Below are 26092 nucleotides of genomic sequence, written 5' to 3' on the forward strand. Positions count from 1 at the left end.
TGCGGGCAATTTCGAGAAGTTTCTGTAGAATGTTACAAAGGGTGGGCCATGAAACCCGCCGCAAACCGTCGTCCTATCATTCCGTTTTAGTGTAAGCGCAATAGTGGTGCCTTGAAGCCCAACCACCTTCTTCCGGTGGGTGGTAGAAGGTTGTCGATAGCGAAGCAACAGCAAACAGCGTCCACAAAACGTTGTCGAAAACGGGCGAACCCACCCGGTGCCGTACGTACGGGCACAATCGGACGCGATGGCTGGGAACATTGTGAAATGGTGGAAACATAAGATACTGGGCGGCTACAAACAGTTTACAGGTAGGTTTTGCGGGAAGTTTTGGGGGCTTTCTAGGCTAAGCCATTTCCAAAAGCTCGCTTTCTCATGAGAAAAACCATGAAAAGTACCATTTTCCTCCTAAACCTGGCCACACGGCTCGCTAATCCCTATTTCTCGTCAGTCTCGAATCCCTTTCGAGCTTTAACACGCAGATCCAGAACGATCTGCGTACAGCCAGCTGGCAGAATTGGGCGCTCCAGGAGCCATTGTCAGGTTGTCAATTGTGTCAAACCAGCTTCAAATGCCCGTGTTCCATTCCTTAAGAAGTGTGTGCCAACCAGCCGCTTCCGAGGCGGGAAGGGCACAAACTTCTGCACCAAAAATCGAACCTCCGTCAAAAGGGCACGTCCCTGGAAAATGGGCCTTTCGACGCATCCTGCGCAATATTCCGCATCACCGCACACACCCTCTCCTTCTCGGGCACCCGTGGTCCTTTCGGTCGGTCGGTCGGGAAAAGTTTCCCGGAATAATCCTCCGGCTTAAGGGCGGATGGCCTGTTGGGTTCGTCCTTAAGGCTATCCCGTTCCTTCTTTCCCGTACCGCCCCCGGTGGATAAACGTCTCCAATGAACCGCACCGAGTGTCGGAGTGGAATGAGGAATGACGTGACGAAACGGCTGTGCGGCAAGCCATTTTCTTCCTTGTTCGATGGAGGGAAATAGGCCCGTGGAAAGTCAGGCCCACAACTCCCGTTGGTAGGGGTGTGTTCGAGCTTAAGCCTAAGTGTGCGGACAGGAGGGATGGCAAACGTTGGAAAAAAGGGTGAGTTTTCCACGCCGTTTGGCGTTCCCCCCGACGATGGGAAAACAACAACCAAGAAGTAGCTCGCTGAAAGCCCCCACCCCACCTCCACAAACAAGCAGAGGGAAACCAATTTACGGTGACGACGGAAAACGGCGCCTCGTAATGGGTTTGTGTGTGTGATGGGGGAGGGAAAACTTGCCAAAAGACGTTTTGTTGTTGTGCCTCCCAGGGGTGTCAATTGGCATGCACCATCACGCGCGCACGTTGGGAAAAAACGGTTGCCACGGTTACGCAGGAGCGGGGAAAACGCACCCCCTCCCCCACCACACACAACCATTCCCTCCCATTCATCAAAGATGGCGCAGTCGGTTGCCCGTGGCAGCTGGATCAGGGCACCATCTGGGGGATTTTGGTCTAAACACACACACACACACACCTCGCTGTCGGCTAATTTTCACACCTCGCGTATCCAAGACACTCGTTCTCTCTCTCTCTCTCTCCCTTATTCCCAAATATATGCCATTCCGGTCACGCTTTTTTCCTCGCACGCACCCAAATGGGGTGTTGGGGTTGACCCAGTTACGCGATGGCTCAGTTTTGTGGCTTTTTCGGGCTGTTAATCGGGTGCGCCTTTTCCAAAGGAATGAGATAAGCTCACCGCGAAAGTGACTTTCCACATGTGTTTTGCCACCCTACGGATGACTCTGGACATCGGTCAGCAGCTCGATTGTTCCGGTTTTGATGGCACGTGTGTTATTGGCCTTTTCGAGCCGTCTTGCATCAGCTGCAGCGATAGAGAGGGGCCATTTGTGGGAGCCAACAACAAAAAATGCGTTCCTTTCGTTAATCGTGCTACTAATAATAAAGAAAACCCGGCACCATCAGATTGCTGGAAAAGAGGCACTCAAAGCGCGAACCTTTAAGAATGGCGCGCCAGTGGTTGTGGAAAACTCACCCCCAAAAAGCCGTTTACATTCGAAGGGTTCGCTACATCGTTACAACCGCGTGCGTAAGGTGTGGCGTGTGTAAACGCGTAATGTGCGTGCGTACGTTCACGTGATGGTGTGCGTGTGCTTTGCGATCGTCGGCATCATATCTGCGCGGTTTCCAATCCACCCACATCCCAGGGCCGTTTGTTCACGCATTTTCTCATTCTCTCTCTCTCTTTCTCTCGAAGATCACGTACGATCGAGCGCGGGCTCGCGATCAGTCGTTCGATGTGTGTGCGTATGTGTGTTTTTTTTTTGCTTTGAGGCTGGAAATACACCCCCCTCCACGGCACGCACTCTCTCCTTCTGGGCCCACGGGGTGTTCCACGGCGTCCCTTGTGATCTGTCGGCTTTTCTCTGTCTCGCTCTATCATGCTCTCTATCTCTCTCTCTCTCTCTCGCACACGCGCACGCACGCTTGATCGCTGAGATGCCAAAGTGCGTGCACGCCGGTTAGGTTCATCATCATTGTCTCTCTCTCTCTCTCTCTTTCTTTCTTTCTGTCTCACCCTTGGGTCCTTGGTTGGAACCAAACAATCCCTCCGCAACCCTCTCTTCATCATCAACCACCACCACCTCCAGGATCATGCATTCCGCGCGGTGCGGCTTTCGATTCGTGCCGCTTTGACCGCTCCGCTTTTTCGTGTTTTGTTTTTTTTTTGAGTTCCTCCATCGCCCACCCCAATGTCCGCCTGCCCCTTCAGCGTAGCCCTGTCCTCCTACCCCATCTCCCCACCCCGCACGCTCCTGGTACGTTTATACCGCGTGCGTTTGCCTTGGCCAGCCGGGCCGGCATTCCTATTTCGGTCGCGTTTTCGGAATTGTTCCACGAGCAGAGAGAGAGAGAGAGAGAGAGAACAGCCCGCGTGTGTGCCTTCTTTTTCATCGCTTTTTGATAGTCACACGTACGCACACGCACACTCGCACACACACACACACACACGCACAAAGGCAATGCGCAGCCGCGCGGGATCCCTCGCTTTTTTCGGCTTTTCCTTCGCTCTTCTTTTTCTTTTTTGTTTTTGTTTTGCTCTACGCTTCTCTCTCTACGTCTCGTGCGTGCGTGCGCGCAACCGTGTGTGTGTGTGTGTGCGTGTGCGTATGCTGGCGTTGTTTTTCTACGTTCATTTTCTTCCCCGTCTCTCTATCTCTCTTTCGGACGTTGGACTGCTCTTTTTGTTGCTGTTGTTGTTGTTGTTGTTGTTGCCTCATTCAATGCTTTTATGCTTTGAATCTTTCCGGCCAGGGCTCTCATCCGACCGTTCCGTTCCGTTCCGTTGGCGGTGTCTCTTGTGCGTTTTCTTTCGCTTTACGCCTTTTTCGCTTTTCTTTTATGCGCTGCTTCTTCCTTCCTTGGATTCCCTACCACCCCTCTTCAGCCCGCCTCCTTCCTCTCTCACCGATCAAGTGCCTTTGCGTTGAGCCGATCGGTGCGCTTTGTGTGTTGTTTTCTTACTCTCCGTTCCATCCGTTCCTGGTGAGGTGGTGGTGTTGTTTTTCTTTCCCCTATTTTTCTCACCTCCATCCCCTTTCCTATGTTTCCACGGTTCTATACAACACACACACGCACACACGCATTCACGGTTTCTCTCTCTTTCTCTCTCCTTTCGTTCCAAAGTTCGGCAGTCCAGGGGTGGAATGGAAATGGAAGGAAATGAAGCGGGAAAAAGATTGTGTGGCGCGGGTGGGTGGTGGTGGTGTGCCGAAGAAAAGGAGGTGGAAACGCGCAGAGGTCGAGAGATACGGAAGAGATACGTGCGTTCTTGGGAGGAGGTTATTTTTTTTTTGCCGTTGTTGTTGTTGTTGTTGTTGCTATTGCTCCCTCGTTCCTCCTTGCCCTCCTTCTGCCCTTCACGCTGCCTTTTGGGCTGCGTTTCGATTCCCTTCTTTCCACCGCGCTTGTACGCCCGCTCCCTGGTCCCAGGAGAAGAAGATCCCTTCCATCTTCTGATGCTAGCGTTATTTTATTTTTTTGTTTTTCTTTCTTTTTTCCTTCCTCCTCCCTGCCCGGCATCCCTTTCGTTCGTTTCATTTTCTTCGACGCTCCCGGTTTCCCGGGCGGCTCCTTTTTTTTTTTCTTTCATTTTTCTTCTTCGGCCTTCTTATGCTGTTTCTATGTCATATCCCATCGGCGTCCGCGGTCATCGATTGGATCTTTGTCGTCTTCCGTGGGTCTTCTTTTTCGCCGCCGTCGCCGCCGCCGCCACCAAGTGCGTGTGTGTGTGTGTGTGTGTGTGTGTGTGCGTTTCTTTTGAATGCTCTTTGTGCCGGTGGCTGCGAGGTTTCGGCATCCGACAAAAGCCTTTCTGCGTGCGTTGTCTTACCTTCACGCATGGCCTTCCCCTCTCAAGCCATCCCCATGGCCGTCTCCCTTCCATCACCATCCTCCCGTGTGTGTGTGTGTGTGTGTCCACCGTTTTTGGCGGCGAGGGTTTTTTGTTCGTTCGTTTTGCCTTTTTTTTTTTTGGTTTTTGTTTCTTGCCCCACGGAAAGGGGCGCGCGCGCGGCTTTTACGCATTTACGCACCCGGTACGCATATTAACACACATTCGTCGTGGGGATGGCCATGAAAGGGGTGAAAGGCGCGAAGGGTGGTCGAACCTCTGCGAGAGGGAGCCTGTGGAGGCTGTGATGTGACCGATCGTGTGCGTTTATGCTTATGAGGGGCGATTGAGGGACGAGAAAAGCCTTCTCTCTAGCCACCACCGTTCGACTGGAACGGGAACGAAGGCGACGAAAAAGGCTGCCCCCGGGAAGAGGGAGGTATAGAGAATTGTGATCTCTCGTCGATTAGATACGCTAGAGAGAGCGAGAGAGGGAGTGAAGCGTGAAGGGTCGAAAGGGAGGGTACGGGAAAAAAAAAGAGGACAGAACCGTGAAGGTGGAATCTCGAACCATCTGTTCCCATCCCGGGGCGTCATCGTGTAGGCATTTGTAGGTTCTCAAGATCAATCGGTTTGAACTGTAACAACGGCCAAAACAGGCCTTGTGGAATTATGGAAGGAATTTGCGTTCGGTGAGAGAACTTTAGCAGAAGTTTGAAAACAGCTCAACCCATTCATGGGGATTGATTTGCCTAAAAACGATCGTTTTAAAAGTAATAGTCTACGTTTGAATATTTAACGAGCTGTTTAAACGAAGCCGCATCTCTTTGATTGTATATTGCCCCTGTATTAGGTACATCAAATTATGCTGTTAATGCCACTGGCTGCTTGGAAGGCAATTTTAAATTCCCCAAGAAAGGATGGAGTAGTCTGTTTAAAATGTTGCCTTAAATCGTTATTAGCCCCGGTGCTGAATGACAAGCCGAGCTGAAATGAGCTCCCTATTGAGACATCTCAAGAGGCCGTGTGCCATTTCGTATTCATGCAACGAGTGGGATGTTCCCTTTTTGTTCCCATGATGGTAATAACAAGAGGGAAACATTTCCGTATCCCGCGAGTTTTCATATTGTCATTTTTCGCTATGGAATAAATGGTCGCGCGATGCTCGCGGGTGCGCGATTATTTACTTGAAATGTGTCGTCTGGGATAGCCTGGAGTGTTTCTTCCCGCTTGATTACCACACCGTAATGCCACCTACTTGGGGGTTTTAAATACTGAATTGGGATTGAACGTTGTGTTGTGGTAAAATATTTATGCTTCAATCGAGAAAAGATGCTAATGTGTATTGCTAAACGTTGGACATAGCAATACTTTTCGCGCGTTTCACAGCGCCCAAAAGCAGCACCTTCGGTACAATTGACACCATCACGTCGAGGTCTCGGCGCTCAAGGGCTCGAAAGTGGCGAAAGAAAGGGCGCCCAAGGCGCTGCATTCTCTCCTCCTGTCTCCATTTTCGACCGCCGCGCCTGCACAAATTAAGAAACGGAAAATAAAAGGTGTTCGCTCTGTTACACCCTCTCCCACCATTCCGTTCCCCTGGGCGCTGCCTTTGTGTGCAGCGGGCAGAAAATTAGTGCAACTGTGGAGAAAATTAAGATAATGATAATGATGCCTGGTTACAACGGCGGTGCGGGTGTCGAGGGTTGGAGCATTCCAGCTCTCCACCTTTCCATCCGCATTACTCAACCATCGTCTCGCAATCCGGTGCAAGCGTTAAAAATTGCAGCCTTTTGTGTTGTGTTGTGTTGGGCTTTTGCGTGTGCCGGTGCACTTGAGGTGTGCATAACCGAACCCCCGAAGGACGACGCAGCGAGGCCGCATCCCTTTTTCGGGTGGGTGATGGGTTGTATCACGCCCTCTCTCCTTCACACACACACACACACGCGCGCGCGCGCCTTTTCATCCTCCAACCTTTCGCTGGTGGAGCGAGAGCTGTTCGGAAAAGGATGGGATTTAAGTGTTGCTTGCATCGGCACACAAAACCACCGGTTGTTGAGCTACGGGGAAAGTGCGGCTAATTTGGGGTGAGGTAGCGAGTTGCATGCATTGTTGCGAAAATCCTGCACCACTCGGTGACCGGTGCTAAGTAGAGCATAAGGGCTCAATTGGCGTTAAGCGAGGGAGGGGAGGGAAAGAAAAAGGAAACAATTGCACTCGAAGTTGGGGAAGGAAGCACAAGCACAAGAAAAGGCGTCATTCAGCAGAAAGTTTAAATGGCTTTCTTTTTGGACGAGATGGAAGAGATTTAGAACGCTCCTAGGCCTTTAGGGACACTTGGTACGGGGAGCAGGGAGATGTGATTCTTTGTGTTTGGGTTTCAACTTTCTTTTGTTTGTGAGAGAGAGAGAGAGAGAAAAAAACTGCCTGGAATTATGCAATCGAAGGGCAGCAGTGCCAGTTACCTTGCTTGTGAGTTGTTTAATAAAAGTATTGTAAAAAAATACAATCCATCCAAGAGAAGCCGCTCAAAAAGGGGGTGATATAGTTGCATGGTTCTTTTTTGTATGATTACAATTATGGTTCATTTTTTTTTATTATTTAACTCATGATCGTCGCTTTCCCAAACGCCAAAGTGAACGAGTTTTGCTGGTGGCGCTCACGATTGTGCAACATTGTTGCGCTCGCCACAATCGCCCGTACATTGTAGCTAAAATGTATCGGTTCAATCGCAAAATTGCTGCCGCACGCGAAGGTGAGTGCTTGTCGGTACAACAGAAAACCCTACAATTAGCGGCGTTTGATGGTGCTGCAATCTACCCCCTTTGTGGGGGGGGGAGGAGTGTTGAATGGTCGAATGGTCGAGAAAACAAGAAATAAATAACCTTTCTGCAAAATGGATTGCAGATCACCTTTGTTGCATGGACCTTTAAGATGTTTCGGAAATTACTGTCGTTGTTTGTGGGGTGTTTTTTTTTCTTTTCTTTAGAAGCGACTTGGAAACCTGCCAAACTTCTAAGAATGGCGTCTTTTTGGAATGGCATAAAGGTAGCTGGCTTGATTAGGGCACCATTTCCCATTGGTGCCGCTCGTCCTGAGCGGAAATAGCTCCACCATTCTCGGGGTGGTTTTGATGAGCAGCATAAAAACCCAGAAATCGTGCTCCTCCCAATCATCATCGCCCTTTGCTGTCCGCCTCTCTGGCTCTGGGTAATGCTCTCCTCCTTCCGTTGCCCATTTTAGTGTGCATCCTTTTGCTGCACACGAATGAGAAAAAAAAACACCCCTTCGCTTTTGCGCTTTTGCCGACATTTTTCTGCCCCATTTGTCGGTCGCAAACGTTCCAGTTCCCGGCGGTTGCAGTTTTGCAGAATTTCTGCAGATGTCTTGGCCCCCGGCTCCGTTCTACGTCTCACCCGTCCGCCCTTCAGGACCAAAGCGGTGCATGCGTGTGTGTGTGTGTGTGTGTGCATTTTCATTTTTTTTGCGCCACATTGCGGCACATTCTCTACCGTTTTTTTTGCGCCGCCACCGACCGCAAACTTAGTTGCGCACGACGGCAAACTTTGTTTGTTGAAGATATGGGGTGGGAGGAGTGGGCAAGCAAAAACACCACAAAACAATCTCCCCGCCTCTGTTCGCGAACAGAAGGAAACGATCGAGAAGATCGCGATTTTTGGAATCGCGAATTTTTCGCCGCCTCGCTTTAGCGTCTCGTCCTCGGCTTCCGACAGCCGTCCGGTTGAGGCGAATAAAAACCTGACCGACGACCGGGATCGGTCGATGGAGGAGCTCTGGGGGGGTGGGGGGTGGAATTGGGGAGGGGGAAGGTCGTAACACAGGACAACGCGGCCGCCTTCCGACGAAACCGACACACACCCAGCCAGAAATCCATCGAGGCGGCACATTGCTTTGTGCTTTTGCAAAGAAATATTATTATTTCGCTCTCCTTCCGAGTCCGAGGTGGGTTTTTTTTTGTTTGTTGTTTTCTGCTCTCTTTCGTTTCGTGCCGCTGTGAAATTGAATCCATCTGTCACTCACAGGCTCTTACGGTCCTTCCCTGCCCTTTGCTAAGGCTAAACGAACGAAGATGCCATCCTTAAGCGCAAGGGTGGGTTTTTCTTTCTTCGCTTCACGACAATCTCAAACCAACCACGCGAGAGATCATCCTTTCGCGGGCGAAATCGAACGCAAATGCAATAATAATGAAGCCAACCACTGGGCGCTGTTGTCCTTCTTGTTGCGACGGCCACGCTGACGAAGACGTATGGAACGTCCCGTTCCGTCCCTATTCTCCAGTGTTGGCTGACAGTTTGGTCCTTGTGGAGGGGAGTCTTTTTTTTTATTATTCTTGCACGATCGTACATCAACGTGAGGATCAATGCAAGCCACGAGTGGGTCGGTTGGGTGAGCTACATTGTATCTCATCATCGGTTTGTGGTTCTGCAAATGCTGGGGAAAAAAAGGGAAATAAATGTATACGCTGATAGAATTCTCGTGGTTCCCTTTTTATTCTTCTTCTTTGCCCGGGTAGCGGTTTTCCAATCCTGTAATTTTCACCGCCAAGTCCGTCTTTTCTTCCTTCTCTATTTTTCTCCACCATCGCCTTTTGTTGTTGCGATCGCAAGTCCTTTTCCCTGTGTCCAATTGCACCAACGGGTGGCTCGGCACACATCCATTAGCGGTCGTGTGGTGGATGTCTCGTTGCGAAGGAGCACACACAAAACCCCTTTTTGACCCTTTAACGAGGCGGCGCATCCGACGGACAACAACACAATGCATTCGCGCACACTCTGTTTTTTCATCTTTTCCGCTTTTCTCTTTCGTTTTTTGTTGTTGTTGTTGTGTGCCACCACCCCGGGTGAGAGGTAAAAATATAAAATAATTCATAATTAGCAATAATCACTTTCGTCGTCGGGGAGCGATGGGGTTTTTTTTCTCTCTCTCTCTCTCCCTCTCTTTCTCTGGTTTGCGTTTTGTTGAAAGGTGCGAACGGCGGGAGGCCCCGTAATGAGTCCTCCCTTTGATGATGGGAAGGGTGGCTAATGTTGTGTTGTGGTGCAATTTTTTTTTTTGATGGATGAATTGCGGACTTCGATCACTCTCCGTGGATTCCGGTAGAAAGTGAGGGGTTGGAAAAAAAATTAAGGGATGAAAAAAAACACACACAGATGCACCACCAAACGACGAAGCTCGGTTTGTGTGAACGTTTTCGCCGTCTCTTTCTTTCTTGAACACACGGCACACGCAAGCAGACAATCCTTCGGACGTCAAGCCTTTGAACCCCCCGAGGGCGGTGATCATTTCCACCCTTTTCGTGGTTTCACGGCGTCACGGCGGTGGTTATAATTATGGTAAGGTGCAAAACGCGCATCACTTCACTTGCCACGGTTCGCGCCGAAGATCGCGTGCTGTGCTCTTCCGGGCGGGTGTATTTCCTTTTGCCTTCCCTCCGGTCGATTGGGGCTTCAAGAAAATGGCCTTTGCAGCTTCGCTTGCATGCTTTCGGCCAGTTATGCTGCCAGCAAACCTTTCCCAATCTTGGTGGGGTTGTTATGCTCTTTTTTTCCACCCAACCACCCTTCGCGTGTGGCTTCTCGATTCCTCGACACGCACGTCGCATGCGTGCACGCACGCACCGGAAAAACCGGTGCAAGTGGCTCTCGTCGTAGCGCATGGGGGTCACTTCCAACCGACTGAAGCACGTACACAGCGCAGCATTTGTTTGAGAAGCAATCCATCCGCGGGCAGGTGTACGAAGCGAGCGAAATTGCGGAAAATCATCATCACGAATGTGGCAGAGAAAACGGTGCCTTAAGAAACATAAAAACCCCCACCACCGTTTCTATTTATTTTTCCAATCGATCCGGAACACGGTGTCTCTCTCTCTCTCCCTCTTTTGATCCTTGATGCCAGGAGTCTGTCATCCATCGTGTGTCACGTGATCGGACGAACGTCAGCGTGCCTGCAAACCATCCATCGGTCGGTTTCGTTTGGATAAACACCGATCAAAGGACGCTTTAATGGGTCGCGGTACGCATTTGCATGACCCAAATTCCGCATCTTTGTGTCCTCTCATTGCCGCTGAGATCATCTTCATTTTGGTGTGAGGCGGTAGTTGATACAAAAATTCCGATCCCTCGTACGGCCGAAATCGATGTACAGTTCGATGATTGTCCTCAGCGAAGACGAGAGAACCGTTGTGACCTTTTTTTTGTGCCATTGCTTCCCTGCACTCGGTGGAACAGCTTTAAGGCACCAACCATCATCAACACCTTGACAAAACGAGAAAAAAATGAGAAAGCAACCGAATGTAACAGAAGAGAGGCCATTGTAACTGGTGTTGGCTTCACCGTTTCGTGCAATTCAAACAGCTCTAAGGGAGTGAATGGTGGTCGGGCATATTTTTAGTACACCTAGGCTCTCTAATGATGGATCTCAGACATCCCAAGGCAGCAGTAAGGAAGTAGTCGGCCAAAAAAAAAAAGGGGAACCAAAAAAAGCAGGGTGCGGGAGTGAACGATTTATTGCACCCCAGCAGGTACGAGGTCGGTTTGATGGCGAGTCGATGATGTGCTCTTCGACGGGGGTTTATTGTGTCCCACATCTCAGCTTCCCAGACCGCAATAACGTCATGTGGTACTAATAAAAGTGTGTGAGAGAGAGAAAAAAGCTCACTTTACGGAAGTACCGGATGGTAAAAGGCTATGTTGTCCCTTTGAACTTGACCGTCGGTTTGAGCTGATCGGATGCTGGACCATCCGATGGCCGGTGGATTTATGGTGCTGGCTAATAAAGCAGTTATAGGACCGCGCTTGTGTGTCGCGTTTTTCCCTGTACCATTTAAACCGCTGGTCATGAGTAGAAATGTCAACCTCCGAGCCTGACAAATGGCATTCTCCTGCGTTTGGAGATGAAATATTCGCAACTCGAATGAGGTACACGAAACGATGGAAGGAGGACACACAGCACATAAATGAGACCGCATCGCACCCGGTGGTGGATGCATTCTTCGTGCCGTTTGATGTGTACCGAATGCGATGAATGCCACCCGAACGATGGAAGAAACGGTTTCTTTAAAAAGTGCACTCCTCAACCGGTGCACGAGAACAAGAACCACTGACTCCGGCCGCTCGTATGCAGCACTTGAAGATGGTCCCCGGTCGAGAGAGATGACTTTGGTGTCCTGTTGGAAAATCCCTCAGCCAGATGGAAAGACTTTGGCCTTCGAGTGACGGTACACCGGTCCTGAATGGTGTCACGAGTGCAGAGGTGGTACGTTTGTTTGGCGTCAGAGAACGCCAAGTTTATCCATATCCATTTTTGCCGTGGGAATGCCATTGCTGTGACGTTCCTTGTGCGACGAGTACACGCTCAAGTGCGCCAGTTCTGCGCTCTGGAGTGTGTGAGTTGGCGCTCTCAAGAACGCGAAGAGTTGTGGAAATGCGTTCGTGTGTTGCGTTGCGAGCAGCAGGTAGCCAACATGCAAAACAGGCCAATTAGTGCATCTTACATCGGGGGAAGCCACCGTTGTCATATAGTTCACGTTTGTCATGTGTGTGAGAGAGACGATCGTCTGAAGTTTCCCTCAAAGTCAAGTGCTTTCTTCTCGAAAAAAGCTAGTGGCTAGCGTTCGCTACAATGTAGCCATTCTGTGTTTGGCTTAAGCTGACGCTGAAGCTTCACTTTGACCGTTGTCCGTTGGCTGTTAGATCCCAATCGGCTTTTAGCCGCACATACCCGGATTTGGCTTACCGTCGATGGACGTGACCAAACTCCCTCTCCTTCTTAGCGATCCATATCGGGGAAAAAAGGTGTTCTAAACGAGGCGCGCGTACTGGAATGTGGTGTGACTCTCGTTCGTTCGTTCGTTTGGTCGGTCGGGAAGCCTTGCGTACGGTGTGGCATGTGTCACTTTGACACGTTGATTTGACGTTAATTAAAGTTCGCTCCCCACGTCCGTACGATCAAGGCGTGAATACCGTTCCGTGGGGTGGAATAGGCTAGAAAAAAAAACGCATCAGGGTAGGTATGTTTGCACGCTTTGTGCTCGTTACGTGAGCTAATGAGAACGGATCAATTTCTGGTGGACTATTCGAGGTGTCCGCAATTAAGTGGCCTTTCAGTTGGTGGTCGTCTTTCCAGGTTTTACACAACTGTGAGGAACATCAGCGTAAGTTTCGCTGCTATAATCGATGTCCACCTCGTTCCGAAGCTCCCGATCTAGCTCGCCAAACTCCAACAGATGCCGGGTAAAGTAAACAGACCCCCCGTTAACGTTGCGACAATGAACTGGTCCGGTTAATGGAGCACGGGCGTTGTTTGATATGCTGATGACAACAATGGCCTCGAGCCAGTAAAATGTGGGGCTAAAGATGGATGAATAAAAACACGAATAGAAGAGTTTCCTTTCGTTGGCCCGACCATGAGGATGAGTGCTGATCTCGAAACAATGTGGTTCCATTCGAAACTGGCCACTTTTGCCTAAACCGTGAGCGCATATTTCCAGAGCGCGCGGAGTTCGCTTTAGGGTGCTTTCTTCAGTTTTCGTTGTTTTTTTGTTCTTGTTTGAGAACGAATCACCCGCGTTTTCCGGTTTTCCAACTCCCCCAAAAAAGGTCCTGTGTTACTGTCTCGTTCTTTCTTCGATCCCCGAGCGGTTTGTTTACTTTCGCCGATCGGGGGGAGGGTTTTTTAGGGCCTCACTGATGACTTATTCGAATGGAATTTGTTGTGTTCTCTCTGTTTTTTTTTGGTTAAATATCGCACCACTTCACTCGCCGCATTCTTTTGGGGAAGCTGCGCCCAAAAAGCTGTCGCCCGTGGATTTTTGGGCGGTTTGGGTGATTGCTTGTTTATTCATCCTTCTTTTTTTTGTCTCTCTCTCTATCGCCCCTCGTAAAGGGTAGCCAAATTGAACGGGTTTTGAACGGTTTTTCCTGAACCACAGCAACAGCCTGGTGGAGAGTTGTTGAACGTGGGGTTGATAAGTTTGTTCCATTCATGGCTCATCGTTTGCAGCATGGTGAGGGCATGCGAACCCAAAGGATGTCGATGTTATTCGCATCAACGTCCTCGACGATTTGTGTACTCCGCAAACAGTGGATGGTGAATTTAAATCGCCGAAAGCGTTGTAAGAATGTTTATGACATGATTAGTTTGCCCGCACGTGCTCGGTTCAACATTGGCATCCGTCCTAAATGGGTGCCCGGGAGCAGTTGCTCAAACCACGTCAATTGTAAACCACCGTACAAAAAACCTGTACATTTCGCTCCAAACCCCGCGCAAAACATGAACCGATAACCGATGGGGCAGGGGTTGGGCAAACACACACGCAAAAAAAAAAAAACAAACCTTAAACTCACTTCACGCTAAAGATAGACCGGTGCGGTGCGCTAAAAATAGCTTTCCAACCACCCCCCGGGCGTGTTTTTCGTGCTCCGCCTGTGCAATCACAGCGAATCGAAAAACCCCGGGCCCCCCGCGATCGTTTGGCCACCACCACCGCACCACTTTTTTTTGCCGAGCGTCCTTTCTTCGAGCCGGTTCCAATATTAATTAGAAACAATTCCAAAACCCCCAGCGTGTAATAGTTCACTTATACCCCGCTTGGTTGGCGGTTGGAAAAGGGCTGGTGGGATTGAGGGGAGAGGAGGGGGAGTGGGAGGTACACCTCCTGAGGGCGGGGGGGGTGATCATTACACTTGAAACGCGAAACCGCGCGGGGGCGGGAAAATCGTGCGCGAAAAGCGAGCCGCGCAAACACACATCAAAGGCCAGCTTACCGCGACCGACAGACAGACAGACATGGCGTTCAGAGCGAGAGGGTGAATGGGTGGAGTGGGTGGGGGGTGGTTGTAAGGAAGTGCGGGAGGGGTGTATTGCGGCGCCATGCTCGCAATCTCGCAATTCCACGGCACACCGGCGCGCGATAATGTGCGCAATTTATAGTTATTGTTGTTTGAGAGCTGCGCGCGAAATAGTGTGTGCGGCACGGCGGCGCTTAGCCCATTAGAGGGTGGCCCTTCGAGTGGTGTGGTTTAATTGATCGATTTTGTCTTTTCCCCTGCACGGGCGCGGCTATGTCGCTAGAAGAGCCTTTCCAGCGGGTGGTGGGCACCTAATCGTCAATGCTATCGTTGGTTTAGGGTGGGTTTTAGCGAGATATTAGAGGATTAGCCCACCCGAGTCGTTTATGCTGCTGCTGCTGATGAGGGCGTTTTATTACCCAGCATCGTGACGAGGGAGGTGATGGCGCCGGTATGGCAGCCTGAAGCTATTAAGCATCAAGCATGAGAGGGCCTTAGCTTGTGGGTCAGTTTGAGTTATTTCGGCACATAAGTTAGCAGCAAACTGTGCCGTTTTGGAAGCGGAATTGCAGACGCTCACGGCTCATGGCAAATTGCCAGACAAGAAAAGGCCTAACAGGAGAATGAAAAGTACTTTAATCCTGCCCGAGCGAGCTAAGTTCATTCTAAATTTAAAACAATCACAAATGATTCGTTTCGCTCATGGAAGCGTGTCTTAAAATCACTTACTAACGATCATCTTTTTCTTCTTCTCTTTGGCTCCATTTTAGGTACGTTTTAAGGGCAAACGCGCAAGAGAATGATGACTCTCTAGCATCACGGTCCCATTAGGCGTCCACTGATGTGTTTCAACCAGGGAGTATAAACACGTGGGGATGACAATTATCTTGCTCAAAATGAGTACAGCATCGTTTGTTCATTTCTTTTCCTCAAAAAAAAAGCCTTCTCAACCCGTTTCCACTATCAAATCAAGCCGGACTGAGACTGAGGTTCAATGTCCGATTTGCTTGGCCCCGTCGACGACGACGTGCGTGTGCGTGTGTGTGTGTGGGACGGTTTTAAGCGGCTTAAAGGAGAGGAAAATCACATTAACAGACTCCAAAGCCTCGGGAAACACACAGCCTCTTGAGACGGCGACGCGGACCCTATCCGCCGCCATCTTTTCGTGCCTTTGGCTGCGGGTTTCCGCGCGGGAAAGCATCAAAAGCACCAGAGGGCGGCCGGCTTTTGGAGGTTGCGCGCTTCTCAAGATATTAGAGGTGCGCGCCGTCGCGGTCAGAAAGGATTGTGTGCGCCTTTTGCGACTAACGACGATCGCAACCACCGACGCAGCCGCCGCCGCCGCCGATATATAAGTTAATGACGATTATTGTCGTTTAATGGACGCACAACCGGGTGGGGTTTTTTTTTTCTTTCTTCCTCTTCTGTGGGGTTGGCCCGACAGGATGACCCAGGAAGCATTTTGGCGAAGATCTCTGGTAGCCAGAAAGAGACAAAAGCTCGGTCCTATCTGCTTCTCGCTTTCACAACGCTAGCCGAACTGGAAATTGAGCATGTGTTGAGCATAAATTCATTGCTCGACCCGTTTTGGTTTGCATGTGTGCAACAGCGCAGGCTGTTTTGTCAGAGTGTGCGCGTGCTTCCACATTCGGTGGTTGAATGACGCGCCAGCGAAGGGGACTTAGAGAATTTTCAGTCTAAACCAACCACCGCAGTGTGAAAGTGTTGTTCTTGAGGACTTGTCGTTTCTGGGTTAAACTACAGAGGTAAGCTTATAAGCATTGTTCTTAAACATATGATTACATCTTCTAATCCATGTTTTCTGATTATATGTTGGCTTCTACGCGATGAGAGGAAAAAATCAACATCATATATTCGCCGCATATGCTGTTTAAGAAGACTGTCTAAGATAGAATTTGATGCATACCGCACATTCAAATGCCGCTGAACGATATCTACAAACGCTGGGCTACAGTTGTGCTACCGTGCTACCTAGCAAATTTGAAGCCGTCTCAATGACGCCGCCGTTGCATTCAAGCCTGTGGAATAACCTCACGTGTGTAAACCACGCAGGAAGAAAATGAATAAACGTAAACACTACGCATAACCCAAAACTGCATGTGTTTGGGTTAAGGAGAGAGAGAGCGGGTCGATCTCTCTAGAATGCGGGGAAGGGCGAATGAAAGAAAAACCACCGAACTAGAAAAAACGTACCGAAAGCAACCCGAAAAGGCACGAAGGCGCTCGTTTTTCCCGATCGCGCGGTCGAGCAAAGTCGCCTGCTCAACCGTTGCTCAACCGCTGCTCGACCGCGATTTTGCCCGTTGAGGAGGCTCACCGACAGAGGGCAGGCAAAGGAACACCCCACCCCTCGAATGGCGGCGAATGACTGTTTTATTATTATTATCTTGAATCGCCTTTTTTCTCTGCTTCTTCGCCTTCGTCGCCATCGTGCGCTTTCTCTCTCTCGCACGCGGTTGTGTCCTCTTGGCTGGTCCGTTTTGGGTTCACCTTCGGGAGATCGAGGCATTTATTCGTGCTTTGAAAGGTTGTGGCGCATGATGGGGCGGCGAGGAGCCATTTCCATTTGTGGCATGATCGTAACACCCCCCCCCACCCCACCTCCCCCTGATGATCACGACGCGCAAAGGGGTGGGAAATGAAGGGTGGAATGGCCGGCCCGGGGAGAGATTGAGGAGAATTTTAATTGATTACCGTTAATTAAAATCTCGTACTCGCGGGGTGCGGCCCTTTTGTGGCGGTAGAGAGCCGGTCTTGGTGCGTGGCGTGTGTGCGTGTGTGTGTGCACGCCCTTTCGTCGATCGATCGATGCGGGAAAATGTCGAGCACCGCCGGAATCGAATTTTTCGGTCCCGTGACTTTCATTCGATCGTGCGCGCGCGGGCATCCGCTTTTCTTGCCGCTGTCTCTTATCTTCGGGTCGTAAAACGCCCTTACGGTGCGCTTAAAAAGGGGTTGACTGGCCCTCCCACACAGGGAGGGAGGGCGTTGAGGGAAATAAATATACATTTTAGTTCGTTTTGAACGTTCCCGATTTTAACTGTCGTCGTCGCCGTCGTCGTCGTCGTCTCCGAAACCAGCGTGAGTTCATTTTCATATCCTCCCAGGGGGCTAACGCAAAGGGCTCGAAAAGGACACGCGTGCGCGCGCGCTCGATGGCACAGGTGGTCTTTCGTTCCACACCACGTAAGGGCCACGGAAGAAGCAAAGCCCACCACCCCTTTGGTGGGGGAGCCTTTAGAACTGATTCTTCCATCGCTCTTCCAACGGTGAAATCTCGATCCGATCGATACGTTTGAATATGGAAATGGGTATTGGTTGCCGTTTGCCACACGAAAGGGGGCCGCCCCACGTGAAGGGATGGCATTTTGCGTCCATAAAATCGGACCACCGGTGCTCGGGTGTATCGTTTTTAGTTTACGTTCCTTCCTGCTTAGGGGCTACACGGAGGAGCACAGTTCGAATTCGTTCCACGGCAGGCCATTTGGAGCTTGTGGCTTCCGTTAGTGCTGGCTTATGAAATATGCATGCCCATCGGTCCCAATCGAACCGGAATGGAAATGCGCCGTAAGGGGGATGCTGTGGCTTTTCTCATCCCTGTTTGGAGCAGCTGTTTGTGGTATGATGCATATTTAGTGCGCTTTCGAGGGCTTTAACCACAGCCGTTGGTGTGCTAAAATGCACGCAGTGCTATTGTGGCATATGTCCACCGTTCTAGCGGCGGTACGTTAATTTATTAGCAAGAATACGATACATTCACGTACAGTACGATCGAAAGGGCATTTGGTCAAAAATATAATGCTTGTAACGATATGTAAAAACAATCAATTTTGATGCTTTTGGTGAAGAGAAATAATTGCTACATTAAACAGGCATTAGTCAGAGATTATTCTACGAATCCAAACCGACGAAACCAAAAAACCGTCCATCCCTCGTTCGGTCACTTGAACCCGCAAATGACGCATCACGTGTCATTTGCCGGCGATGATCATGACGATAATTATCATCTGCCGGCGCGCGACCCTTCTAACCCTCAATGCCAACCTCAATGCCCGCGCCAATCGCGCTTGAGTTGTGTTTTTTGAGCTTTCGAAGATCAAACAACGCAATGGCGGCAGAGCTGCTCGATTGGAAGAAATTCGTTCCCGCGCTTCCCACCAAACAACGCACGTCCCCAACCACGGTGAGGGGATGATACCAACATACCCCTTTCGGTACTTCCACCCGATCAGCATCCCTTCGCTTCGCGCGTTTCAGCGATTGATGGGTTTCACCAGGCCGGAGAGTCTTCTCTCAGCTTCTATTCGCGTGTTTGTGTGTGTGTTTCTACACCAACTGTGGCCAGGCGGCTTTAGTCTCGAAGGTAAAGCAGCCGCCTTTCATTTCAACCCTCTCTCCCCGCTTTCCCGGTCGCAATCATCCTAGAAATGGGATGAAAATCGATGAAGCGTGCGGCCCAGCGCCATCGAGATGAAACGAGATGAATTCCATCGCGTTGCTGCCACCTTCAACAACCCTCTACCACACCACCACAACCACGCTGATGCCCGACCCCGGTTTTCACCCTTCCTTACCCCCGTTTGCGTGTTTCGGCTCGCGATCCTCAGATCTCTCGCATGTCGATCGCCGCTTGATCAATGCCATCATCTGACCAGAGGCGGCTGCGGCGTGTGTAGCCTTCATTCGCCGCCATTGCCATCGACCAGCCGGCTGTCTTTCCATCTCTCTCTCTCTCGCTCGCTCTCTCTCGCTCTCCCTTGCTCTCGAGATCGCGAGATCACAAGTGGTCGCTCCAGCAGCTGAAAATCCACCCTTTTCCTGAGATGAGGGCCAAAAAAAAAAAAAAAAAAGCGAACCGCGGTGCATCAGGAGCGAGCGTCCCTTTTTGTTTTCCCCCGAGGGCCTAAATAAACGGGGCTCGCTTTCTCGCTCTGCCTTGCTTCCCAGCTTCCGAGCCAACTTCTTCGCTTGGATTCTTCTTCTTTTGCCCGCTGCCCTCTCCCCCATTCACGTGCACGCCGGTCTGCCCTCGATCGATTCCGCTTTTCGTTTGGGTTTAGCGGTGCGGGCGCGCGTGTTTTTTGTTGTTCATCTTCTGCCGGTGGGGCCTGCGCTCGTAAAGCGAAGCCGTGCGCTCTTTTAATGTCTTTTGGTGCGTTCCGCCGTTGGGTTTTTTTTTCTTTCTTTCTTTCTTTCTTTCCTTCCTTCGATGGCCTTTTTTCGCTTCTTTTTTTTTCCTTCCTTATTCGCGGCTCGCGAGCGCTCGCGGCTTTTAACTCGCGCGCCGCACGAACACACAGGCGCAACGCTTTTTTTGGGGAGGGGGGTGAGTTTTTCAACCCCCATGGGATACACAAGAAGAAGAAGAAGAAGAAAAAGCGCGAGAGCTATCTTTTGCATCCAACATCTGTGTGTTTTTGCCTCTAGGGGGGAAGGTGAGTCCTCTTGTTTTCTTCTTTGTGGATCGATTTTTCGATCCTCCACCGGTTCGGTGGCCATTAGAATGGGTTAGCAATGAGCTGGAGCATATTTTACCGGTTCACGAGGGCAGTCAGGTGAGCCAACGTGCCACGCCACACCCGCCCCGGGGATGCTTAGTTTGGAAGGATGATGATTCTCGCCGCGATCATGAAATACGGAAGCTAGCTGCGTGCCTGGTTCGTTCTGGATTCGAGGTCGATATTTTGCGAACTTTGTGCCTTGTTTGAGGCGGTTGTTGTTTATATGTGGAGCGGAAAATTCATGTGTGTGGAATTTTGGACAAATTTTCAACCCTCCCACACATGCACGCGTGCGCCAACTCGTAACTGGCCGGCTTCGAAATACAACCGTTTTCTCTCCCATTTCGATGGTACAAAACCGCGTTCGCATTTCGACCGGCTTGAAGCGGCTTTTAATGTTTTTTTTTCTTTCTTTCGCCATTTTCCACCCCTTTTCTCCAGCCGCGCACCAACGAGCCGTTTCCCGTGATCGAGTATATTTTTTCCGCGATTCCCGCTGATCGGTTCTGGTTCTCGAATTTTCCACACCTTTCCCACCTTTCTTTTCGGGGCGTCGGTGGTGTAATGCAAGTGGAGGTTAGAGACGAAACGCGATCGTTTGTGGCGCATGGTGAATTAAAAGCAGGGAAAACCATTCGAGACCCGTTCAATCGGGAGGCTAGTTAGGTGGTTTTCTTTCTCTCCTCTGCACAGTTCTATTCTTTGATGCACAGCCAGATGGGAAAATTCGCTCAAAACAACAACAAAAAAGGAGCAGCGATTGGGAAAAATGGCTCGCGAATCTTTTCCACTCCGGTACCGATGCGGTGTTTATTTGTTTCAGTGAAAAAAAAAACCCCGCTCATCGAAGCTCTTCACATTCAACGCATTGTGATCGCGCACTGTCTCTCTTTCGCTCTCTCTCTCTCTCTCTCTCTCTCCCTCTCGGGCGGCGGTTTTTTTTTTGTTTCTTCCTTTAAACTCCCCCTTTTTAAAACCATACCGCCGGCACATTTTCGAAAGCCTTCGGAAGTTTCTCGGACGCGTTGGATCTTTTCGTTTGATCCTTCGCCGCGCCGCCTCAACCGCACCGAATCGGCTTGGGCAAAACGTCCGTGACGCTAATTTCACCTCCCGACTGGTTTGAGGGTTCGACGCGGTGGATTTGCTTCCCGATCGCGTTTTGTGACGTGCCGTGATCACGTGCGTGTGTGTGTGTGTGTGTGTGTGTGTAAGAGAGAGAGAGAGAGAGAGAACTCCATTCAGTGGTGGTGGGCCGATAAAGGAGGGAATAGGAAAATTTTCCCATTTCGAACGATTCGCCGCGGTTTACGGTGATCAGTCCCGGTTTCGGTTTCGGATTTTCTCTAATTACCGCTTCTTCTTTTTTTTCTCTCCTTCTCGTGTCTGCAACAAAATACGGGGCTCGAGAGTTGGTTGGGATTGCAAGCTGGGAATGGAAGCTTCTCGCGCGCGCGCACACCCTTTGGCAATCGATCGATCGCACGCAACATCCCCAGCGTGAGGATGGGGATTTTCTTTCCCTTTTTTTTTTGTGGTACATTTTTTGCTGATGTATTTCTAACCTCTATCTAGCATGGGGCTATTTTTCACATTTCACCGTAGCAGCTCATCCAGCTGATGACGTCGGGGGGTACGGTTATTCCCACCGTAACGAATGTCGCTGATGGTATGACCTTTGAAGGGAGAACGGTTTTTTGTTGTCTCCCTTTTTTAGAGCCCATATCCGTTTCTCAAGGTGATTGCTGGGCATCGGAGTTTGCGTTGACGTCTTCCCGAATCTCTAAAAGGTTTTTTTGATCGCATAAACTGTAAGAAACAATTGATGAATGCTTGTTTTTTTTTTTCGCCGTGTAATCTTCTGTTTGTGCGCAAATATGCTTACCTCATTTATTATCCATAGATTATTCAGATGAACATGAAAAAATCCTCTGAAAAAGGTTAAAAGGATATAGAAACCAACACCGAACGCGTGTCATTATGGTCGTTTGTAACCCTGAAACGACTTCCTTCGCTCTCAGCGGGTGCCTTCTCCACGGCTTTTCCACGTGGCAAACAAGCTGCCCCCAAAATACATTCGCACCGACGCAATCGCTCGACCCGCGTAGAATGCAAATGCACGCACCGGAAATAGGGAATGGATGTGCTTTGAACCCCCCGGTACCCGTCCAGCTTCACCAAAGTCCCCAATTTTCTGGAGCAAAAGATGGGCACGCGTTCCTGAGCGGAAGTTTCTGGTTTTCATCCATGCGACCGGACGGAGTTGGTTCCCGAACCGGCCTTATGTGGTGTTACACAAGGCCCCCAGGTCGGTCTCTCACTTGGCTGCATTTTCGAAGAACATTTTCCACAGCCCTATCACGGCACACACACACGCACACACGCACACCCCGTTTGAGTTCAACTCTCGTAGCGTGGGCCACTTTCCGGCGGGTTGTTGGCACACAACGCAGAGCGGGGATATGCATTAGAAAGGCCGTATATATTCTATTTTTGTGGCGACCGGGAGATTTCTCCGGGACCGCGATTTGGTCGGTGGCATAAATTGTACGATTTATGACCACCGTGTCCTCCCGGTGGTCGGGGTTTTGGACCGGGAATGTGTGTTCGATTCGATCTCTCGGGTCTCACTTTTTTGGGAGTGTGTGGCCATAAAGTGATGTTACTGTTGCTGCCGCTGCTGCTGCTGCTGCTTCTGCTGCGGGTTAGCTGGAGATGCGGGATGCACGCCTTTTTTAGCATTGTATATCACCGTCACATGGGTCTTTTGGTTCGTCTAAAATAGGGCATATTGTGCTGCCTCTTTTGTCGAGAGAGATAGAGGCATAAAATTAGGGAAAAGATAAACCTCTATGAGTCGTAGTTTGATCTGCATTTCGTGTACCTATTGGGGGTTTTATTCATCGTATTGAATAATGCTCAAATTGTCACACATCTTCAGCCCTTGCGTACCTTATACGCTTCACAAACATATCGCACTGTTTCCAAAAAAGGGCGTCAAATGGAATGTCTTCGCTTCCCGATTGACGTACAGCCTGTGTCTCACCGGTTGACTGGCGGCCCCATTTGTCAGCAACTCAACGCTTCCCCTTTTTAGGTTCCGGTTTTCCCAAGCCTGCGCAGGCCACACGGGATGATGCAAGGCGGGCAAATCTGTGCAACCGGATCGCGCGCCGCCTCAAGGCGCAACAAATCGTTCCCAATCGCCACGGTATCCGCGCACGACCGCTAATTATATCAATTTCACCCGTAATACGCACGGAAGCACGGAACATCTCAATTAGCCCCGGACACAAACAGAGTCCGTTGCACACGAATGGGTCCACTATGCAGGCGCGCGGCCATGTCGGGAGGGTTGTTATGGTGGCTTTGGATGGAGGAAGACGAAAAAAAGGCGCACCTAGCGGTCGCTAAACATGGGGCCTCTTGTAATCGGGACGACGCACCCTAGCACCCTTCGGATCTAGCCATGTTCAGACACACCTATCGGAGTAATCGGATCGCTCGGACAATCACGGTTGGAGAAGCAACCCAACAGCAGGTGAAGCCAGTCGACTTTTTGCAGCCAGGCCGGTTGAGAGAGCCATCATTTCACGAGGCTACCCTAATTGCACCGCAGCTATCCTCGAGCAGAGGTTGGCAAGAGATCACGGCGATCGCGATTGCAACATTCTTTCAACGTCTGGGCTCGTGTGTCGCTCTTTTGCGCCGGATGGGGGGTCGCTAATCATTAGCGTCGCCCTGCGCTCTGGGAACCCCTGAAGGCGCAAAAGAAAAGGGTTATAATTAAATTATTTGCATATGCGCGCCGACTCGCTCGCGGTGTTAGTTGTTGCAATCAACCCGCGGGCGTGGTGCATGAAAGAACAAGAAGCAGTAGAAGAAGGAGAGAAAAAAAACGAGGGCACGGCCATAACTGACACCCGAGAGCCATACGAGAGGACGCGCGTAATCTTATTAGAAGCCAATTATCGGTGTTGATATCCGCCCGTTTGCTGTTCATGAGGCCCTTATTTGTGCCCTTCGCGTCTGAAAACCGCTGGGCCCGCTAATTGAGTGAGATGACCTGCTTGCGCGGTCACGCGATGCAAAATGGCGATCGAGGCAATGGCTTCCTGTCTGCGTACGCGGCACGGTATGTTGGCATTAGACGCTCATTTAATAATGAGCCGTAAATGGGGCGACGATGCTTCCTCACGAGGCAGGGAGCGAACAGTCCCGGCTCTCCTGCTGGGTTTAGCAGTCGCAAAACAAAGCGGAAATGGAAGTTTTACGGCAAAAAAAAGCGATGAAGGAAGTCCAGAAGGCGACGGTGGCCACACCGAGAGAAGCCCATTAATCGATATCTGTCAGCACCCCGGTGGAAAATGCTTTTTCGTTCGCCTTTCTGGCGCGGGCTAACTCGCCAGGAGGTGGTGTGTGACCCTTCTGCTAACTCTCGCCAACGTTCTGCGGCCTTTTTGCTGCACGCGCAGTCGACGGACTCCGACGGTGGGTTAGAACGGTGGGAAAACACTACCCAAAAAAACCCCACACGGCGGGGGAAAGCAGAATCTCGGTGCGGATAAAATGTAAGGAAAATTTATGGCTTTCACCAGGGATATTCCCATCGACTTTCGCCGGGATATTGCATTGGTTTGGGCCGTCAGCTTTCGCTTGCGGAGTTGTGAAAGCAGGGATTGGATAATAGATGCGTCGTTTAGCGTCCGAACTTTTCTCTGATTTAGAATGGAACCCCCCAGTGGCTTACTTAAAGTTGTCTCAATCATGCAGCTTAACTTGTTTAACTTCACTGCTGGGGCATTTCCTAAAATGGGACCCTCAAAATGCGTTCAATTAAACCAAACCACCAGCTCCAGGAGTCTCCCAGAGTAGCATATTAGCCAATTTAAGTCTCGATGCCCACCCTGCCACTGAGAGTAGTGTCCTCCTCCGAGCCATTCTGCTCGTTCTGGAATCGATTTATGGTCCTTTATGACCCGAAGTTCAGCTGAAAGATTGCACCGCTTTATTGCCCAAGGCGGAGAGAGACCCCGGGGGCAATAATGATGGGAAACGGCAGAGATGCCTGTGGTGTGTTGGATTTTACTTGTCTTCATTCTTCGCTTCTTTCGCTTTTTCGTTCGACCATTTCATCCACCAGCAGCACCTCACAGTCGTGTGGGTCTTTAGGGAATCCTGCTTAGCCGCACACACACACACACACACACACACCCGAGAAGCCTTCTCGGAGGATTTAGGGTCCTCTTTGGTGGATGACTAATTTTCAGGCAAACTCCCACACAAACGGGAAACGCACTGCTTGGGAGGTCTCCGGACCTCGGCGTTGGTTCCTTTTATGTGGCCTTTTACGGGAGTGTGAGTGTGTGTGTGTAGGGGAATCAGCAAATAAGGATTAGCATCTCAGCAACGAGCCTTCTGAGGACCATAAATTCTTGAGAGCTTAAAGCAAGGGATATGCACTCTGCCGCTGAGTTGCATTCATGCCGTGGGGTTTTAATGCTTCCAGCTCCCGAGAGGTTTGAAGATGCCATTTTTTGGTTCTTCCATCATCCGTGCAAGTGTTCGGCGGCTTAGGACGGCATGTGTGAGGGCGTCCCAAGAATGCCTGAATCGTCATCATCAGTGTCATTATTTGTAGAAAGTGCTCTCGTTGATAACGAGCTCCAAATTGGGCTTATCGAACAATGCGCGGCGATTGGATGTCGAAAGGATCGCTCCTGCGGTTTTCCAAGCCGGGTCTCTGTGGCACATTCTCCTTGCAGCGATGGCGACAGGTGTGTGCTGGCTTTCATCAGGACACTCCACCATTCCGGCGTCGGTTGAAGTGCTTTCCACGGTTTCCAAAAGCCGGATCCGCACACTCGGTCGGGCAACTCGGCCCGAGGAAAATCGTGTTGAATCTCATGCATGCCGACCGGAAATCGAGATAATGAACACTGAAACCATCGGCCGGCCCCTGAAAGGACGACGGGTTAAGCCGGGCGACCCTTTCCTGAACCTTTACGGTGATTCGAGACGGCATTTCGTCCGAGCCCGGGAAATCGATTAGTTCCAATACCAAGCGTCCGAACGCACACACAACCATCACCAACGGGGTTTTTGTGTAAACGAGCCCCCGTTTTGCTGACAGTGCGCGTTCCTTTGCTTGTACATAACGCGTTACCCATTCCCGGTTGGGTGCGATTCGTTCCAGCACACACTAAGGCAACCGTTGACACGATGGCCTTACACACCCCGGGGAAGCACGCAGCCATCAAGGGCCAGGAGAATCTGTGAGAAAGCCGGCAAGAAGAAGCCCTTCCAAGGGTGGTGCGTTTGGTGTCCCGCGTCGGCAGCGTTTGGAAAGTGTCCATTATCCAAGAACTGATCCGTATA

At 50.5% G+C, this 26092-nt stretch overlaps 1 protein-coding gene across 1 annotated transcript in view; it reads left to right on the plus strand.

Moving 5' to 3' along the window:
- Positions 1–247: 247 nt before the first annotated feature.
- The window catches only part of LOC128725234 (protein naked cuticle homolog), a 59244-nt gene continuing 33399 nt past the window's right edge, over positions 248–26092 (plus strand). Inside the window, exon 1 of the mRNA XM_053818960.1 lies at positions 248–311. Within this exon, the coding sequence (XP_053674935.1) occupies positions 248–311 (64 nt within the window). The remainder of the gene's footprint in view (positions 312–26092) is intronic.

Source organism: Anopheles nili, chromosome 3, assembly GCF_943737925.1.
Source record: "Anopheles nili chromosome 3, idAnoNiliSN_F5_01, whole genome shotgun sequence".
Taxonomy (NCBI): domain Eukaryota; kingdom Metazoa; phylum Arthropoda; class Insecta; order Diptera; family Culicidae; genus Anopheles; species Anopheles nili.